A 22,192-nucleotide genomic window follows, 5' to 3' on the forward strand; every position below is an offset into this window, starting at 1 on the left:
GAGGATTTAACTGAACTCTCAACTTCTTTGACAGCACAAAGATCTAGAAGTGATACACTGCAGACCCCAGCTTGGAAAACACCATTTACATAAACAGTCCTTATTTATACCAGTACCACAATGTGCAGACAAGGCTATTCAGTTAAACAAGCAGTACGCACACTTTCAAGACTATGCTCCATAGGGTACAAAGATCCAAAATGAGAAAAATGTTCGGGAGACTTAACACCATATTGATTTTGACTTTTTTATTTCCCCCCACCCTGAATAAGTTACATTTGCAGTTTCTACGTTAGTTACAGCATAAATGCAACACTGGGATCTAGAGACCACAGTAAGAATTGAGGGGGCAGGGTGGGGGGGAAGATAAGGGGGACCGAGGGGGATGGCAGAGAAGGGAGAAGAAAAAAGAGGAGAAGAAGAAAAAAAAGAGAAGAAGTCACACTTTTACCTGCAGGTACATTTCAGGTTGGGGCAGGTGTGTAGGAAGAAGAGATGGATGGGCAAGTGAACGACCAGCCCAAAAAATCTCCACTGGAATGGGCTATTCCCTCCCTCCCCAGTTAGACTTTATGTTATATACTTACAGGCTTTCTAGTATTCACATGTGAAGTAAACGATGTAAGACACATCTACCATCTAACAGATCAGTATTGCCTCTCCTAATTCTTGTCAGCTTTTCTGAGCTCCAAAACAGTATGATATTACAGTGAGAGAAAACAGATTCAGGTCAGCAACCCTGAACACAAAAGCTGTACTTGCAGCATGGGCAACAGTGAGAAAAGCAATTGCCCATGAATTCTTGGTGAACCAAAAGCAATTAGATTTTACAAAAAGGAAACGGTTAGAAATAAGTTTTCTTTAAAAGGATAGCACAGACACCATTTCCCTCACTTCAGTACCTTACAAGTGATGCACACGATCAGAATCTCTCAAACATCTTAAAAACAAGAGTAGCCACTTTTATTTCAGGTGGCCATGAAACAAATTTGGCCTTTTCAACTTTGGTTGTACTTACAAGATGTTATTAGAAAGTACCTGAAGAAGCAGAAAACAATTTTGAAGTAACTGGATCTAAAGTTTAAATCACAACTTCAGGCTTGGAAAGTAGTGAGGATAGGAGAAAAAATGAGCAAGGAGAAGAAGGAAGAATGATCAAGACACAACAGAAATGAAAGAATTTCAAAGAACCACAGAGCTAGCACCTCCAGAGACCTTCTCCTCTGTAGCTCCCTCCTTCTCCACAGGAGGAGGTGACAAAGCAGAAGCAACAGATATCTGCCTAGCCAAATGAAAGCTGTACTTTAAGCAGTGTAATTCAGTGCTGCATTATTACTGGGGGGAAAAAAGGGAGGCACCTAAGAACAGGCCTAAGAAATGCCATGCAAGGGTCAGCTTTGCAACACTCAAGTCTGGAATTTGACTGACTTTCACAGCTTTTTTATGCGTCCAACAAAACATACCTTCAACAGGGCCTATTTTCAGAGAACAGCAAGTCTCATGGTAGAGAAAACAGAAAAGATTTCCAGTATTCCAAAGCATTACTCACCTCAAAATTTAAGAGAGCATGGGATGGGAAGTCATTTTAGGAAGCAACTGTGACCAATGATGCTGGAAAATGACAGCAGGGAATGTCTGAACTGAGTAGAGTTGAAAACCTGCTCCACAGTTCAAGACTGTAATCGATGGGGTTTGTAGTGTACAGTTACAAACATTTTAGAGATGCTAGAAAGCCTTTCTGAGCAGGAGAAATGTAAGCAATAGTTGAACTTGCTTTGCCCAATTAATGTATTGACATTTGTATAAAATAAAGTCCTGACATGTAGACTGATAATTAACCACAAGTAATACTAGCCTTAAGCTTATACCACAACTTTCAGAGATTGATAAAGAATGTTATAGGTGACATGCCCACATTACCATTGAAATACTACGGCTGGGAGTAAGAGAACAACTTCCTAGTAATACAACAGCATTAGAAAGGAAATCTTTCAAACAGCTGCTAGGGCAAATCCTTGTGTTACAGATGACACCACAGGGTCTGTATACACACACAAAATAGTGCAGATTTGCTTTATAATGTCTTCTCCTGAAGATACACTGGCATGCAAGTAATCTAATGACACAGAAGAGGCAGATTTGCCTTCCTGGAGAAAGAAATCACAGCTGCAAACAGTTTTTCAGGTGTAGAAGGCACATCATACTGAATGGCACCAATACAGCCAAATTTGCAACTAGGCATATGATCTATATCAAACTTGGAATTTCCACATCATTTAGACCTAGCTCTTGTTCCAATCTGACTTGGAAAATATTTGAAATTGCCTGTAGAGGTTGTAGCTTCTAGTTTTAGTTTTTCAAGACTCAAATTCACTTTGAAATTTTAAGTTTCCATTCTATACAAACTGAAAACTATCAACCAAGAAAATGAAAATATAATTTCAGTAGCCACTTATATTATTCCATAGCATGTCAGCCATGGTAGTCTATTTGTTATTCTATTCAATGATATGTCAGTAATAAAGTGAAACTTTAAGGTGCCTTTAGCAAATGTTTAGCCTTCTCCCATCCCTCTCCCTCCTCATATTTCAGGCAGGGATAGTGCTTGCTTCGTAAGACTGCTACTGAAATACAACAAAATCCACTAAGTATTATCTCCTTTGTAACTTGTTTAGCCCATGTTAATCACACAAATGATACTTAGCTAGCCTGCTCAGCATTACAGAACTCACTCATAATACAAAATACACATGCACACACATTGCTGTTCAATGTGTTTGGCAACTGGATACTCTAGGATATTTATTTGTGAATAGTCTCATGTTTCTGGGTGGAAACAGAATAAAATACTGCATGTCTGACATATCTGAGCAAGAGCCAGATAGACAAAAACCAAACCTCATACTGCAACCTCCCTGGGGAAATCTTTGTTCATTTTAATACTTGTTCAGTCAGCTGTCTCCGTGAATGACAAGGTTTTATCTCTAATGTGAATGGCTTCGAAGGCTACTTGCATTATCCACTCTTCAGCAGCTGCTGCTGAAACCACAGGGTTGCAAACTTATAATTAAATCCAGCTGCCGCTACTGTGAGTTCAGTTATATCGAAGTGAGCAATAATGCCTCATGGTTGCTGGCAAGATTCTGTCTCCATTTCTAGACAATGTAATTAACTCTTTTGCCCCTTTTAGATGAAATAAACATCAGCACTAAAGAATGCTGTTAAATGACTGTAAAATAGTATTTATATAGAAGAATTCTGTTGCAGTCATTACACCCAAGAAAACAAATTTCTAGGTGGATGATGGCTAACAACAAATAGCTGTTTCCTTAAAAGCACTGAGAGGACACCCAAGGAGGCACAAGGCACAGGATGGAAGGAATTTCCTGTAGAAAGGAGGTATGACAGGATACACATTAACAGATCTACTCTTAAGCCTTAAGACACAGCCTCCAGAATAAAGCAAATATCAAGATCCAGCTTGAGAGAATTGCAGGCACGGGCTGAAAAGGAACCAGGGAAGGAACCACAGGCCTTCCTTTGATGCTAAGATTATTTCTTAAAGGCCATTGTCCACGTCTTGAGTTAAACTTAGAGATACAGTCCTGACTGAATAGCTGCATATGCACACTTCTAGAGGTATACTTTTTTCTTTTACAGTCCAAAACTGTTCATATCTGTGTGTCAACAAAGTGTTTAGGTCAGCAATAATAATCAGCTACCTAAATTTGACCTTCTCAGTCAATTCTTGAAGTGCTGCTCAAGAAGGCTTCATTTCCTCACTTTTATAAGAAACATAGCAACGACAATGCCTCAAAAACATTTCATGGGAGAAAAAGCAATCAGCAACAACATGCTAGACTAATGCCTCTGAAGTAGAAAGCAACAGTCAACTGAGCTTTGTTTGTGAAGAGTTCTCGCATTATTTGTACCTCTTTGGAAACACGCGACAGTCCAATCACTTCTGAGGATGGGCGAGAAAGCACAACAGAAAACAGAAGTGTCTGACCTCTGACTCCAAGCACCAGAAGGTTAAAGAAAGGGGAGAGCTATCTGTTGAGAGAAGAATAAGATGCATAGCAACCATCTCAAAATTCACTCTGCAAACCTCCCAAAATTCAACAATAAAAATTAAAAAAAAATCTGCTAGATATTCTGCCAAATCACGGTTAAAACCCTAGGTTATCTAGATGCTTTTTTAATATAGGGATTGCACACAGGGCTACATAAAAGCAGCACAAACTGGGTGTTGGCAAAAGCCTAGCCATAGTACCATGGACTATTTAAACTCACCTGCATTATCTGACCTAATTGATTGTGATTAGCACTGCACTGAAGCAGGCAGGCTGGATACCCAAATAAATTTGCCCACAGTCACAGAGAGACCAACAGGAGTCATGAAATAGAATCCAGACGTTTCTAGAGACTCGATGTCTGCTCACTCACCTTTTGATGGGGGGAAAACGGAACGTACCTGCAAGCATCTCCGCACAACATCACAACATTCATCTTTGCTATAGTTTGCTACCATAGTTCCTGAACCAACATCAAATAAATGCTAGCAGCTAGAAAACAAGTTTTCTTCCATTATTTTTTACTTTTTGCAGCAAGTACAAAGTAAACAGCCTTTTGTACCAAAGACAATAAGAGTGAATTTGGTCTCACGTGGTTATTCTTAGGTTCATTTACTGTTGACATTTGTTTGCCGTTTCACTACTACCTGTCACTTTGCACTAATGGCTGTGAAGCCCAGGCACTCAAGAGCATTTCAGCAAGATGGACTGATTATTATATCCTGTCATATCTAGGTGAGAGCCAGTCATGATTTTTCAATCAGTGTTTTACCATTCCCATTTTAAAATGACGAAGCTTTTATTCCTCCTAGCTTTTTAGTGGCTATTTAAAAGGCCTTTTTATCTGTAAAGGTTCATATCTTACCGATGTTGAAAGGTGTTCCTACAGACAACACTGGCAAAGACTAGGTGTGTGTGAAGAGAGAAACAAATGCAGGGGGAAGGGCAAAGAAGAGACAATGAAAAGGTTGGAGGAAGCCACGCTTTTGGGCTTTTTGACTCCTTCGTAGGATCTCACTTGCAACTGGAATTAATCTCCGAATCAACTGTTACCCATCATTAGAACAGATAACATCATTTTATCTTAACCATAACTTTTTTCCTTGAGAGATTATATAGTTTGGACCTTCTGCCATGTTTTGTGCAGTGCATTTGTCTTTTGCAAGTCTCTGCACAGAAGCACATTCAACTCATCTTTCTCCCGGGTTTCTAATCAGCTCCAGCTCTGTGACACTTTGTATTTAGGTCCAACATTACATCTGTATTAATTTGTGACTATATACATCTATAATTTATTATTCAAACCACAATCTGTTTTAAGTGTCAGGATACCTATCAGTTGCCATCAAAGTGCAGAATACAGGAGACAGATTAGAGAAAGGTATATTACCATGAGACCAAACCGAGAAGGCAGTATTCAATGACAGCAGATGACTGTTTTGATAGACCTACATGTAGGGGTTGACATTGTACATTAGAAACAGATTTTTTTAAAATACTTAAAATAGTATTTTTTCCCTTTTGAAACGTTTAAGAATCTAATGTGAAATTTATATGCTACAATTAAGACTTAGGAGAAAAAAGAAAAAAAAAACAAAAAGAATCAACCAGCACATCTTTATTTCTCAGATTTTCAAGGCAATTAGATCACTGAAGTGCTGAAGGTCTCCAACTATCCAGAGAGACCAGGATCTTTTAAAAGGTTACATCAGAAGACTTTACCATGGCTAAAATTTCATTAAAGTTGATAAACTAATTATGGACTGGAAGAGCAAGACACCGGTGTTTTCCCCTTTTTCCTACAAGTAAGACAGGATGAGATTGACTGGTTCTAAGTAGTGTAGGACATCACAGAAAAAAACCTCAACCAATTCAGTTCACTAACTATAAATAACTGCTCTGATTAATATACTAATTTTAAACACCAAAGGTCTGTTGGCATATTTTCTCTTGCAAATACTTTTGATTAACCACATAAAATTGCCTAAAGTATTTCATTTATATAAAATCCTTTATAAATTCAATTTTTATCCAAATTTGCTCCTGACAAAGCATGAATTAGAATCGTGCAGTAAAAAAAGCCAAACAAAAATCATCCACTATTTCCAAGCACAAGACACAGGAAAGCATACTAAAGTACTTAAATAAATCGTACATCTCTAGTGCTACTTCCTGGTTACTAAAAAAAATTAAGTGTCAAGCTCTTATGACAGTCGAAGGGAAGAGCTGGCTTTGTGCCTATACTTCTCTATTGTTCCTGTGATCTCTGAAGCTACTTTGACAGAGTTGAATACCCCCATCCCGCTATTTCAGTTGATTCCTGCCATAATATTCTTCCAAACCATGCAAGTATTGTCGGTCTTTTGAAGAATTACACAAGCCATGTTTCTGAATGGATTTGATATCTGAAACTTTTTTTGAAGTGCAAGGATGACATAGTTTCATCATTCATACCTTCCTCTCTACTTTTTGACCTGAACAGCATTATCTTAGTTGCCTCTGTGCTTATAGAATCTCTGGACTTCCATGCCATCAAGGAAACAAAGTATTGTCAAGCTTGTATATTGCTTCTGGAAGGGCCAAAACTGGATTTGTAGATCTTGTGAGGCTTCACAGCCCCCACCCGAGGCAGAAACAGGCAGTGCCACAACAGCAGCTTCCAAGGTCACCAAGAAGCATCAAAATGAATGCAGCAGTGACACCAATTTAGCTCTGACAACTCCAAGCTGGCAGAGGCTGATCATACACTGAGGATTACACTGAGAAATAACACAGGCTGCATTTGGTACAAACTCACCTGATGCCAGTGTGCTACAGACAATATATCAAGGAAGGTGAAGAGCACTAACACATTAATAACAGCAGTATCTTCATATGAAATAAGATACTGGTTTTTAGTTAATGAGAGGGGAAATTTGAAAAGGTCATCCTTATTTTAGACTGAGCAGATTTCTAGATCTCCTTTTGGGGTGGCTGTCTTGCCTACAAGACCACTCTACTTGAGTTAAGCGTGCAATTTGCTATGCCCTACAAAGATGCAGCTAGCAGTTTTAGCAAGGGCAGAGTTGTGCAGCCAACTGAAGTAGGACTTTAAATCCAAAAACATCTAAAATAAGTTAAATAAAGGGGATTTTTCAAATGCATGTTGGACAGTAGAACACTCTTAACACTGAATAAAAATCACCTGAAACAGCCTTCGAAACAGTTTTAAATGAACTGTGAAGTCTTCAATGCTGGAAAGAATTACACCAAAGAAATAAATACTTGCTGGATTCTCAGATCACTTCATCTAAATCAAGGGCTTCTGCATTTGTAATATGATCAATTTATATTAAGGTTGTTTAAAACCTAGACTGCCTGCTATTTCATTGAATTAGAACAATTTGCTTTAGAACTGGCTGAGATGTCAGCAGTGACTACTTCCTTAACACAACATCAAGCATTAGTTGCTGGCCTCAACCAACCTGCCACATAAGTAAAGACAGTAAAACACCATCCTAATAAACTACCTCATGCTGCTCATCTCTCCTGTGTGGTTCACACATAACAAACAGAAAGGAAGTGCCACAGTCTACTCTTAACTTCTGATGAGAAGCAGCATGTCAACGCACCTTGTTAGCTGTGTTTGTTGTTTAAAAAACACTCGCATTTTCAAATTTCACTCCTTGGAAGAGTTTTGGATATTCTAGTACAACAGCACTGTTATTACTTTGACAAGTGCTAAAAAAGACGCTCATTACCACAGCCCCTAATGCAGGCACAAGCAGTTGCATAACTTTGAAGTACTTCAGCACATACCAAGCCAACAGGATGCTCTCAAGCTGTCAAGAGCTCACACGACACTGGTGCTCCTTTACTGCCATATAAAGGACCAAAAGCATCTACACCTTCATATTTGCTGTCAGCCAGCACTTCTTAATCACAAGAACAGAAGAGTATGGTAGCCAAAGAAAAAGGTACAGGACTGATGGATCATTCTTCCTGGGAGTGAAAAGGAACAGAGGAAGAATAGGAGACCAGGTCCCACTAGGAGTAGAGGATGATCACAAGATTTCCTTCTGCCGGAGGACAGGTACCATTCTATCCTGAGCGGACTAATCAGTCATTTCTGCTTCCCTTGCCATGACTGGCTCACTAGCACTTTACTAGTGAGAGTGTCATTTGGAGCAGGAGAGTGACTGTGCTAGGACAGAAAAAAACTGATAATCTTAAAGAGATTATGTGCACTAAACTAGAGCAATCTGAACATAAATTAGCTTTGTGCCATCCTCTTCACTCTCCCTATGGGCTAGTGGAGAATTATCATGTATTTTCTTCTAGTTTACATATTTTCATGTTAAAAATTTTGCCTTTGGTAAAACTGCATGGGATGGACTCATAGTGAAAATGTGAAAACAAAATACCAGAACCCCTGACAACAGGGAGGGCCTTGCTCTCAGCAGCACTACATAAGCACATTAAGAGTTAATCTACCCTCACAAATACTTAAACATTATCTAGTTCCACTAGAAAATAAAGATCCCTGAAAGCTAAAGACATCTTTATGGGTAACAGATCCACGGAGTTTTAAGCTTGCTATTTGCTATTTTAAGGGACCTACAAAGAATGAAAATTTGTAGCACCATTTCATAGTTATATACTGCCCTGTAAGGCTTGTCCAGGTCTTCAGCCTCAAAGAAGAAAATACACATCTCTCCAGGAGACCAGAATGGCAGACAGGACGTTAATCAGAAGTTTTATCAAATAACTCTTTGCAGGAAGAAATATTTCCTTGAGGAAAATGGAAGAAAATTCTTTTTCACAGTGAATGAGAGAGTATTTTTGGTTGCAAGAACGTCCATCAGACTTCATGCCATTTTAATCAACGGTTTAAAAAAAGCCACCTTTGTTTTAAGTAGTTCTGTAGCGTAAACTCTGATCTACCTGGACTAGGAGGTATGACATTTTTGTTTACTAGAATCTTTATATAGTTCAATATTTTAATAGTGTGTGACCAGAGTTAAGGAAGAGACTGACAGCTAGTCAATGAACTGATGAATATCTATCTCATAAGCATTTCATTTTAGCTACCCACGTAGCGTGCGTTTTGCCTTTATATACACACATTCCAATGCTATTATCTTACACTTAATTACTTAGGTCTCAAAGCACTTTACCAAGGAATGAGCTATCATTATCAACATTTCATATACAAAGAAATTGAGGCATAGTGATATAATTTGCTAAAAGTTATTGAACTCGTATCCAAGGTCAGTGGCAGGTGAAAAACAAAGCTCTTATCTTAAGTATCAGGCGAGTACTGTATTCAGCAGACCACACTGCCTCTCAAGATGTGGTAAATGCTTCCCAAGCATGCAATCTTTCGTAATCTACATCAACCCATGTAAAAGAATTTAAAATTCTACCTGCATTACAGCGTAAAATTTAAATATATTGACACTTAATCTGTTAAACACGGGAATATTGTGTTCAGCTTTCTTCAGATGATTGATGACACTAAGACAACAAACATCATGTCATCATAAGATGACTTTCCTGACAAGTCTGCCCTAGACATTCCTCGCCTACTTTTAAACATCTTCCGAGAATACCCATCTTCTCAGAGATGCTCGATTGTAGTTACTCTTTCCTAATTATGGTAGCCGCTTGCGAGACCTTTGCAATGCTGAAATTTTGTTTCAGTCATGAAATTATAAGGCCTGCTCAGTTCTAACTCTTGCTTTTACTTTAAGTATTAAAAACAGCAGGAGGCACTTGGTAAAACCAGCAATAACTTGATGTTTGATGACAAAACGTTTAAGAGTCAAAACTAACCCCTTATTTTGCATTGAACAATTTTATGTACACAAGAAGTAAATAAAGTTAGCCTTGTTTGTAGAATTTGGAACACTTTCACTAGCTGCATGTCCAAGTACAAGTCCCAGGGCTGAATTAAACAAGCTAAATGAAATTAATTTACTTCCATGTCCAGCTCAGGTGGCTAGCAGGCCTTGAACAAGATTACCAGGACAACTAGTGAATAACAATGAAACCAGCACTGCAGCAGATTTTATTCTTGGTGCTGGGTTTTGCCGTTTCTCTTCTTTGTTAGAAGTCTTCCCTCCCTTTCACTGGTCTCAAGAGAAATGGGAATCTCAACTTCCAAACAAGTTAAAAAATAGAAAGAAATACAGCTTGCAAGTTTACATTGTAATTGATATAAGTCTGTTATTACGAGACAAATTGCAGCAGACAATGAAAGAGACAGCTCAATCTGTTACTGAATCCTTGTAATGGCTATATGAAGAGCTCGACCATTTCAGTCATAAATCTTTCTTCTAAGTTTGCATTGCTGCTTGTGTGGGTAAAATAATAAAAATATGGAGTGAAGTATACAAGAGATGCAGTAATGCATTTCTAGGCACAATTACATGAAATTTGTTACAGGAATCATAACCCTTTCAGCATCTAATCAGAAATAATGTCGTGTTACAGGCTGCTAAAACACCACATGATATCTTTAAAAGGTCATTAGATGCGATCATGCCAATTGTGAATATTCATCTCTGCTACAGATTGCTATGATGCACTGGGCTGCCATAAGTCATTCTCGACGATCTGTCACAAACTTTCTGCACGACAGACCAGTGCAAAGCATGTAGCAACTTGATTTCCAGGAGGCTGACCTACTTACTGACTTAATGACAAATATAAACGCAACAAACAGGAAAAGCCAGATTGGAAGATTCTCGAAATATATGTTCCCATTTATGTTTTAGAGTAACTGATTTTAATAATATTTTTATATAATTTCTTGTCTATTGTCTGTGAATTGTAGTGCCCAGCAGGGAGATCCTGAGAGCCACTGCACAAGTGAAACTTTAGAATTAGCTCCCAACACTGAATGACAGAAACAGAAAGATAAGCAAAGAAGTCAGAGAGGGGAAGATATAAAATGGGATATATGCAGCAATTTTGCTCAAATGAGTGCAAGTACAGTTATGAAATGCCCATGGTTCCTGCTCTGTTTGGAGACTGAGAGGAGGCCACAGCACTAAAAGTGAACAGAAACCAAGATTACAATTAAAGATGCCCAACGGGCAGCCTTCTGCCAGTAGTTTGTGGTCTCATATCCAGTTAGAGGCCCCCTTCCCCTGTAAAGCTCAAGAGGGCTACCTGAACACTCCTGCCAAAGAGACACGGGAGGGATTCAGTCTAGAGGTATGAGGAACTGTGACACTCTACCAAAGACAGTCCCCTTTGACAGATTTACACATCACAGTATGATCTTTTCCACTAACATTTTATAACGTATGTTCCAAAAAAACATAAAACCATCGTTTCCCTGGCATTCACCTGTTCCACCAAATCCTCAAAGCCAAAGATGCTGGTAGGAGAGATTCCTTTTCCTTTGGGTTAAGTGTTGGAAGGAAGTTTATTTTACAGTAAGGTTACACAGGCAAGTCAGGAGGAGGGGACAGACTAGACTTAATGATCATTTAAAGCCACAATATATTACCATTAAGTAATGCAGTCACATCACATTCAAGCTACTTTAAAAGAGTAATATTCCAACATCAGCCAGAAAAACAGAGGCTACAGCTGCTAGTTCCACCGCACATTTTCTTTAGTTTTGCTTGCAACAAATATGATACAAAACTTGCAAGCATCTAACTGGAGACACCTGCAATGGTTAAGAGGCATTACACTCTAAATTACCTTGCTTTTGTTAGGCAGGTGAATTGTCCATAATATTCTTTCTGAAAGGAGGTTTTTCCCTTCAGAATTTAATTTATAAACTCACTCCTGCCAGGCTGCGATAGCAGCTGCTGTATGAACCTGAAAGTGATGACTACTGAAATTCCATTGAAACCTTAGGAATCAATAGAAAGCCGACAAACCACCAAGATAAAGTTCCACCCAACTGCAAAGAGCAAGAACTGCAAGATACGTCACATTGTTTTTACAGTGTCTGCAGTCACCAACCTGTGAATAGAGACTGCACAATCTCATTTCAGTTTGAAGAAGATCTGACCTGCACTATCCACATGCTGCACCCACCCCACATAATCTGCCTGTCGGAAATGTCTTGGTGCTATAGGTCTTTCCAGGCAACAGAAGGAGACTCAAAAGACTAGCAAAGACAGTTCAGAATTTGCCGAGACTTATATTGCATTTGGTAAAAGCTTATTATAAGGGCTCCTTAGAGATCATGATCCTGCTTACCTTGAAGCAGCCACTCTACTGTAAGTCAGTAACAAAGCAACCTGCATTGGTGTCACTCTGGTTCATACCAAGTTATAGATAAACTTGTTGTTTCTATGGGCAGTAAAGAAATAGATATTTACAGCATCTCCCTTGAAGTCTGCTTAACTGAACTAATACTGTCTGAACGCAGATGTTGGCACATTGCAGTCTGATGTCAGCAGAAGTTTCATTGTAAAGAGCTCTGCATTTTATTTAAATGCTTGCTTATAAGTGAAAAATGTTATCTACGACCAGGCTTCAATGAGAACAACCCTGTTGCAATGTTTGCTGACTTTTTGCATTTCCCACTTACCATGCCTACTGCAACTCCAGCTGCTTCCCACACAGACACAGTTGTTTTGGTGCAGTGAACGCCCATAAGACCCAGTCTATCATGTAATCCTTGGTGGAGCCCAGAGATCAGAATATGACAGAGGTTATGAAGCAAGCATGATACAAGCCATGTATTGGGTACAGAGCTTAGCTTTTTCAGCTCTTAAATGGATTGTTGTAAACAGTTATGTTCCTTCTCACTTACACTTCGTGACAGACAAGCCAGGTGAGGATGTGAACATATTAGAATTTAAAAGTGAAAAACCTAAATATGCAAAAATCTGCCTTTCTTTGAACAAACATAATGTGCTTCAGTTGAAAAGGAAATTATCATTTGCCTAATACAAAAGAAATCTTTTGTCCCAATCACAGCCTGCTGTGCAGGAATGACTTCCACACCCCCTCCCCCCCCCACCAGTAAGAAGCCAAATGGATGCAGTTCTTAATTTTTTGAGAGCTTTACACAGTACATGATGGTCTTATTTCACATAAATTACAAAGCAACCCATTGTGGGTTTATCAGATTGTGAACCAGCTTATGAGAGAAAAAGATTCCCATTGAGAGTACGTGATAGTCTAAGTCGCATAGAATTTAGTCTATAATATGCTAGAACACAGTTACTGAAATGAAAGATCAGAGCATAAATTATTTCAAGAATACTAAGAAATATTTGGCAGTGATCTGTAAAACCAGCCTTCCTACTTTCAGATGCATCAAAAGAAATCTCATGAATAAATACATTTGGTTCATTTGCTACATTCTTTACCTACTGCCCAACCTGTTTTGATTCAGAATGTACTCTCACAAGGGTAAAAGCAATGCTGAGAAATTTATCAAGAGTGCCACAAGAATGTGCAAGTTCAGAAGCAATAGAAAGATATGCCACTGGACACCACTGCCGATATGCAATGGTATTATCCATTACAGAGACTCATCTGATATCAACCAAATTAAATTTTCATCTTGCTTTGTTAAAATTCAATACCAAAAAAAGGCAAATTCTGGAAAGTATGGGAATGACCAGATAACCAGTTAGAGTACAGCAAAGGCAATTTAAAATTAAAGTCAACATTAATAATATTCATGTTTTAACAAAGGTTGTGAAACATGCATTTTACCCAAACACCAGATGCATTTGAGACACTTTATGTTTGACTCACCATACTGGCAGCGAGGACCCTGAAATCCTGCGGGACACTGGCACATCTGGGATCCTGCTTCAGAACATTTCCCTCCATTGAAGCAAGTACCAACAGTACACAGCACTAGTGCAAACAGAGTGAAACGGGGGGATTGTTGGGTTTGTGCCAAGGATACTTCAGAATTGCCTCTTTCTGTCACAGTCCTGCTGTAACAGGAACTTCCTAATAAGAAGAAATCCAGCTTTTTATTTAAGTGAAAAGGTTAGACTGCAATGGAACTTGTTATCATGGGTATAACTACCATGTTGATACGAAGAAATTTAACTTTAATAAAAATAAGACTAAGATAATGCAGTTTAACCTGAAGATGCTTCAGGGGCAGAAGACAGTTTCTTAGGACTCAAAGCACTGCCTGAATCCAGAATGGAAGAAGAGATGAACTGCTAGAGAGTAATTCAGCAATGGTTAAAAAACACTGGTGTACTAAAAGTTGTTATATATGTCCAAAGGAATTACAACACTTCCCTTCCTCCAATGCAGAACATTATTTATTTACGATAAGTTAAATTCCACATACTTGAGCCAAACTTGCAGAGTATCAAATATAAAAGAATTCAACCACTTTCGTGCCTTAAAGAATTCAAAGCAAGTCTGCACTGCTCTTTCAGGAAGAAAATAATTTTATATTGCCACTGGTGCTCAAATATGTTAAATTCCTTTACACCAGAGATTAAAATACAGATTGTAAACGTATCTTTGACTTTTTACAACAAAACAGGTGCACACTAAATATGTAGATTCAAGCTGAAACTAACAGGAATCTCTCTCAGGCTTGTTTTTGTTTTTTAAATACAAAGAGACAATCATAAAGGCAAGCTCTCTGAATGCAGCCCTCAAGTTGGTATGAAGATTAAAAAATGCATAGGAACAGATGCTAACTTTCATACAGAAAATACAATTACTGACAAAACAGTAACAAAACTAAACAGTCAGTAAATTTTTATCTTCTACTCATGTCTTGTTAACAGTGGCTAAAGTGCTTCCTTATTGTTTAAATTAAATTCCACCTTTTAGGAAAACACCCAATCATGACTAGAAATTACTGATATGAACAGATTCTCATCTGGTGGAGAACCATAGGGTAGAAACACAATTGCTTCAATGGCAACAGCAGCAGTGAAAAAGCCAGAACCAGTCAGACTCTGCAATGAGTGCTACATCCAAGTAACAAATGCTTTACTCAAATTATGCAAAGAAATCTGCTGTAACAGCAAAAAATTTGGTTGGCCTGTCAGAGCCAGGCTGGCACAAAAATGCTGCAACTATAATCAGAAATTCAGTTTCCACTGTTTAGATTAAAATTAGAGATACTTGGTACTTTCACGTATGACAGCTTTTGTATTTTTAAGAGACGTTTCCTTCCTCATCAATAGATTACCTCTTTATAACTGGAAACCCCAGTTATAAGTAGCAAGAAACAAAATCCATCTTTCTAGAAGTAAGCATCAGTACAAAACTAAGGCCTAAGGATATCATGTCTCGGTTTGTCACAGTTTTGTGATCAACTTACAGTGTAAACAGCCAGGTTCATTGTCATGTTGGACCCATCCAGGGCAGCACTTATAGACAGTCTGACGCTCCATTCTGTACACCTGCTTGTAAACCGTGTAGTACCCAGACCTTTGAAGAGAGTAAGTTTAAGAGAACAATCACAACCTCTATTCCACTTATTCAGATCTCATCAGTAGCAAACTGTACTCATACGTCATATTTACTATACATTTTTTCAGCCCCTATCAGTAGTCCTTGTTAAAAATGAAGCAAATATAGCAAAATGCATCCTGATGACATCCCATAACTCTAATATACTATGTCCACGCATTTTCTGATGAATTTGTATTCAGGCTAGTCAAAGGTGAGTAATTTTGTTTTGCAATCAATTTTGGTTTTAGCTGTTGGGGGAGTCAGATCTCCCATCAGTTCTAAGCATATGACAGAAACAGAAAGAAGTTCAATTTTCGAAAGTAGATGACTTAACAGCTGGACTTCACCTGAAACATGATGAGACAGGACAATTTTCTGATAATGTAAAATTGTGATCTAAAGCAAGCCAAGAAGTTCATGACACACACAAAACACAGAAAAAGCAGCATTTTCCACTCAGTAATAACAGACTTAAAGTCAAGTCTCAGCAGGACACGATATATCCATAACCAAGTCACACATATTTCAGATTAAATAGTTTACAACTTCTCTCTTTCAAAAAAAAGTTATAAAGATTTTGCACTAAGTTCAGTAACAGAATTCATTTATAATGATAGATAATATATTACCTTCTCTCATAGCCCATACACCACCTCCTCCCTGTGCAACCTTGTTTCCACATCTTGACCATACGACTAAAGGCTTGAACACATGGCTGTTGATGTCCTATCAGTGCCAACTCAAACACTGGGCAGACATTTGGCCTTGAGGGAAAGAAAAGATATACTTTATTATTTCTAGCACAAAATTCATAACTATAGAGAAATATACATAAAATTATGCTATGTATAACAGTTAATAACAGTTTGAAAGAGATTTTATATTACTATTTAAAAATACCATAGTTTTATGACTTTTTTCACTTTGATCAGTTCAAACAGCTCTCTTGCAAAAATGCAGTATCCATAAACACCTGACAAATCATGATCCAATGATTTCAGAATGGCAAATGGTCCGCAGACACTAATGGAGCCAAGATTTCATTAATGTATTGGTTCCACAAGTCACAAACACATTCCTGATGGCAATTTTTACACGAATGGCCCGGCTAGCAAAACACAATTGTATATTGTTCCCAGAAAATGAGAGCTGAAGTGTCGGAGCAGGATTTGACTGATGACTCAGCAGACGCTTTTTGCTGTTTCTCGATAACACCAGCCTACGGTAACCCTTTCAGATGAGGCACTGCCTGACAAAGGATGGCTCCTCACAAGCTGAGGAGCAGATGACTGAGGTGAGGGAGCCCGAGAGGCTCTTCCTACACCGAGACGGCTGGATGCCCCCCCGCTAGGTCTTGTACATGCAACAGCCCCTGTTTCAGCTGGTGTGCCAGGGTGGGAATCAAAGACTTGACAACTATAGCTCAAAGCTACTGAATTGCCAGCCTCTCTATATATGCAATGATAACACAGTGCCTGCCTTAGAAAACAGTACGTAAACATACAATGAAATTTAGGCTCCACACAAGTCAATGAAAGATTTACCATGGATTCAAGGGCAGACAAGCTTTATCTAAACTACTGCTGTGGGAAATGCATATTGTGTAAGAGCCCCCCTTTGCTATCAGTCCCCTCAGGGAAGCACATGAAATTGGTAAGAGGAAGTATCATTGTTCTCAGCTGATTATTCCTAAAATAAGACCGAAATAAAAGCGTTGCTTTGTAGGATGATATGTAATCTTCATCCTGCTACCTAGCCCTAGTTACAAAAATAGCAGGATTTGAGGAGGTATGGAGGGTCAAAAGAAAGGTTACATGTTGATGGTTTTGCAGAGATTCTGCCAGCCTTATTCCGATTTCTTTGCCCTGGTGTAAATTAGGAAATGCTGCATGCTGGAAAATAGCTGCATAAAACATGCAAGGTCTAACTAAAGCCACAGAACATGGAGGGGTTTGTTGTCTTTTAAGGCAGGAGCCTACTGTAACAAAAATGAAATTCAGGCAATGATTTTTTGAGCAGTTTACAGATTATTTACATAATAATTAAATAGCCAGTTCTCCAAGACAGCCTGCTCTCGCTGGTGAGGCTTTTCAAATTTAAGCCTCAATGACTAAAACATGGAGGGGAAACATGGACCTTGTATACCCACTCTGGTAGATGGTAAACAACAGTCAGCAGTTGTGTCAGACTGGCTAGCAGACAAGCCCTTACCCAAATTTCAGTTTGAGACCTCTCTTCAGGCTGGAGAGTAACGAAGAGGAAGACATACTCGCACACTCATTTTCTCCGTCAATCGACAGAGGTATGAATGTGAGTCTGTGCTAGAAAACGGGGTGGAGTTTGCATTAATAGGATAGGTAACTTCTAGCCCAACAGCTGCCTGGCAGTTAAAGTTATCATTAGTTACACTGGATATTGTTAATATCTCATTCAAGATTTACGCCCAAAGTACTTTACAGCTCCCTATTATGTCTGAACACCACACAAGGTAGCCTTTTAATAAAAAAGTGTATCTTTCATCTGCAGGTCTTCAGGTAGTTTACAAATATCATTAAATTAAGCCTGTGCAGAGCAGGAAAATACTATCACTTTTAGTGCTGAGCTAAATACTTGGAAGAAACCCTGCCTGCCTAGATCAAATGCAGTCTGCAATATTCCCAGTACTGTGCGGAAGGCTCTCAGTACTCTGCAGAGTACTGCGGAGATGCCAGCGGTCATGCAAAGCACACCCAGAAAGGGAAATCCAGCCAGGTCTCCCAGAGGTACTGCAGCTCCCCAGCGGAGGGGAACACTGGGGATCCACCTCAGGGTAAAGAGAACCTTCGCCCAACAAGGACATTCCAGTAGAGTAACAGATCAGAGTTAAAAACAAACCAACCACCCCCTCAGGAATTCCAGGTAGCCTATGTAAAGGAAGTTATGAAAAGAGTCCACAACTGCATGCTTTGGTTGTCTTATCTCACCGTGAAAGAGCAAAAAGAGTACATTTCTACTAGAAAAACTTATCTTGACAGAAATTAGTTTCCTGAACTAGAATCCCCATTTCTCCCAGCTTTGGAGGAACTGCTCATCTCCATCGTCCTAAACCACACTCTCAGTAGACATCCCTCCCACACTGCTACATGTTCCTCCTCAACTGCAGAGGCCATTTTCTACATTGCTCCTTACTTCCCATCGCTTGAGTTTGCCTGAGCTGCAGCTGCCACCACCATGAAGCAAGACAGAAGACAGTAGCAGCGTAGTTTCAGATTGCCTTAAATTCCTCCAGAAACCACCCTTCCTCCACATTTCCATGTCATCTCCATTACTTAGCAATCCTTCCCACATGTCCCAGCTACCCCTTCCTCTCAAATTACCTCACCATTTAACATATGTAGCTTAAGTTCAGAGCAATTGTTCCCAAGCCATTCTTAGCGCAAAGTCTGCTGTTTGTTTCCCATCCAAAAAGGAGGTCTTTGTATGCCCAAGATTTGCCTGCTTTTTTTCCATTACGTCAGTTGGTCTAATAAAATCCTCGCCTTACTTAGCAACCATGCCTCACTTAACAGGCTTTTTAAATGACTCTCCCTCTTGCGAATAGAACATCATGTACTGATAATTCATGCATATCTCCTTTTATTAGAATTGCCTAAAACTTTCCAGATAAAGGTACATTCATATGCATCGTTCTTCCATAAATAAAAGAGAGAAGCTGACAATTGTTGTAATGACATACTGAGCCCATCCTATAAATTCTTACTCATGTGATATTGCCATGTTTCCAGGAATAGCTGTATTGACTTCTATGATAGAGTTAATAGGAACAAATGGCACTCACAGAACAAAACAAGCCAGCAGCATAAAGTCATATGTTTATTAAGATTTATTCAAAGTAAGCCATTCCTCCTGGATGCCCTTGGGATAATTTAAAGGCAGATATCAAAAACCTCTGCTACACTATAATTAAATTGCAGCAATTGCATAACATGTAATCTTCTGCTGGCAAAGCTGGGAAATAAAACATGCCCTCTCTAACGATTAGCCATCTTCACAACTCCCCCCACACATAGTCAACACACCAGTTTTTAAGCCATCTGACTCATCGCTTTTTGATACGTTACCCATAAACTTAAGAACAGTTTCTTGAACAAGACTACAACTACCGAAAATACAATTTTGTATTATGGCATTCGATTAATTAGAGGCATCTAAGACTAACCTGAAACCTCAAGTGGATGTAATGGTATATTTAGAGGAAGAGAGCTCCCTTTTTATTCCCATGCCCTTTGCATTCAAAAAATATTTCTTAATGGGAATTTAAGTGTTAAAACAAGCAAAACACACAAATGTATATTATGTTCTATGATTTGCTTGATACACCAGTCCTTTAAAACCTTTTTATACTGATGCTCCCTGTTAGCCAAGACTAACATGAAGGCTATTATTAGCTTGTCAGTCTGACTCGGGCAAGCCAGAAAGCTCTCTTAATATTTGCATTAGGAGACTGCCCTTTAAACAAAGAAAGCCTACACACTTCCAGCTCAAGACTTAAGATTCTAATGAACAGATAATTAGACCAACATGAAGCAAGAGCAGCCTTGGCTAATCATATGGCTGTGATGCCTGTGAACCACTGCACAAAAGGAAAAGTTCAGAGAAAATTAAGAGCATCTCCAGGAGGGATATAATTCATTCCTGTGTTTAGAATTTAAAAAGGAGTATGCATCTTCATACAAAAACACAGTCAAAAGAGCACCCATGGGGGTCTACTCAATACTAAAATGGCCTCAAGTTATTGAGGCTGAGGCAGTTATTCAGGCAAAGTCTCACCACACGCTCACCCTTTTCTTATTCCCCTCACTAGCCATTTGCTGCCCACTCCTGGAAGCAGCCCACAGGCTCAGTGGACTCTGGTCCTACCCACCCAGCATTTCACAGCATTTGGACATACAGACAGCATCCTTAAAGTCTTCAGTCAGTCACTGGCAATTGTGGTCATTCATCCTGAGCTGCAGTTCTGTGTCTTTCATCTCAAGCTGTCGTCACCACCAGCATCACCTCAACTGAGCTCCCCTGAGAAGGGATTGCAAGCCTTCCCACAACTTGTGGCAGAGAATAGACGATAGAAACAGCATGTCTACAATATCCCAAGTGAGGTTCTCTGCAGTTTTATCCTTGCCCATGATTCTGCAAGTCTGAGAAGGGTATCAGTGCAGCTACCTCTTTTACACACACTCACTCAAGCATAAATAATTTTATATAGCAATAGAAGGACTCATAATGAAGCGCACATGGCTTTCACGTAACAAAGGAAAGGAGAGTTCCAGGTACAGGCCATCTGCTCAAGGGAGCAGAGAGGCAGCTTCCTGCACACACTCCTGGCACGTGTGGTCCAAAAGGGGCAGAGGTGAGGAGAAGGGAAGACAACTGAACACACAAGAGCTAGAAAGGGAACAGCTCCACCATTTCAAAAGGTACACTGCATCTCTGTGCCAGGGATATTTTTCTTCTGCTAGCATGATCCTAACACCTGGCTCTTTAAATGACAATTAAAAGTAAATCTCTCATTCTATCAATCCACTTTTTTCCAGCTCAAATCAAGAAGCTAAAGGTAGGTAGATTTAATGGTAGCAAGAGCGCAAACACACATCAAGATATCCCTAAAGGTTTCTTTCAGCAGTGAAAACTTTAAATCAAAACATTAATGAATACGAAGCAAAGAATGATTTGGCTGTCTGATTTTAGGTCTTTCCACAGAGACTAAGTGAATGACACCACCTTCTACACTAAGCCAGAAGGCTGTTAACGTCTTCCTAAAAATGAGACGTTGTAGCCTGTGTTGCCTCAGCTGAAGAATTTGCAGCCTGAACACTATTGATCTTCCCATGAAACAGTCAATAGATGAAACCTGTCATAAGAAGCGACTTGCCAGAATTCTGTATCTTCAAAACACTAATTGGTCGGTGCTCCTTCCTTTTATGCCGTTATTAAAGGTTTAGAAAAGCATAGTCTATATGCTTTTCCAGATTTAGTTTTAAAAGATCAAATGAGAACTTTCCTTAAGGAAGCCAAGATTATAGTCAGGGCTAAATTCTCCACTGCTGTGATGACAACTAGTGGTTTTGCTCTAGAGAGACACCACTATTGATCAGAATATAGTTGTACATTGCTACAATGGCTTTGGCTAGAAACTAGCTAGAAATTTTCAGGCTAGAAAATTGTCTGGATCTCCTCACACCTCCAACCACCCAAGCAAAACATTCCCAGCTTCTCATAAGAGACCTCTAGAAAGGCAGGTTGGCACCATGCAGAAACATGCGGTACTGTAGAGGAGAAAAGGTCAGCAACATGATGTCGTATGCAAACAGGATGTTGATTAAAAGTTTGCTATAAATGTCATCTCAAGTGGAAAGGAGAGAAAAGCAAATTTCATCTGAACACAGAAAAAAAAAGTCAAATTAGGAAGTAGTCCACAAATTAGGAAAAGGTCCAAAGAACAAGTTACATGTATTTAATTATATAGAAACACAGGTAAGAAATTTTAACTCTAGGTATATATTGCTTAACAGCAACAATAATTCACAAAGGCTGGCATGACAGAAAAGGTTTTTCTTCCTTTTTAAACTGCCAAGCTCCCCTTTCTACCCTTAATCTATTTTAAGGCTCATTTCCCCACATTTCCCAGATAAATTAATCAGCACTACCAGATACAATTAGGACATCCTGCTCCCTTG

General features: G+C 39.1%; 1 protein-coding gene across 1 annotated transcript in view; it reads right to left on the reverse strand.

The window, feature by feature from the left end:
• The window catches only part of LOC104256045 (multiple epidermal growth factor-like domains protein 6), a 205,701-nt gene that overhangs the window by 175,320 nt on the left and 8,189 nt on the right, over window positions 1-22,192 (reverse strand). Inside the window, exons 2-4 of the mRNA XM_059822605.1 lie at window positions 16,109-16,243; window positions 15,346-15,455; window positions 13,794-13,898 (exon numbers count right to left, since the gene is read on the reverse strand). Coding sequence (XP_059678588.1) covers window positions 13,794-13,898; window positions 15,346-15,455; window positions 16,109-16,243 — 350 coding nt within the window. The remainder of the gene's footprint in view (window positions 1-13,793; window positions 13,899-15,345; window positions 15,456-16,108; window positions 16,244-22,192) is intronic.

Source organism: Gavia stellata, chromosome 11 (assembly GCF_030936135.1).
Source record: "Gavia stellata isolate bGavSte3 chromosome 11, bGavSte3.hap2, whole genome shotgun sequence".
NCBI classification, from domain to species: Eukaryota; Metazoa; Chordata; class Aves; order Gaviiformes; family Gaviidae; genus Gavia; species Gavia stellata.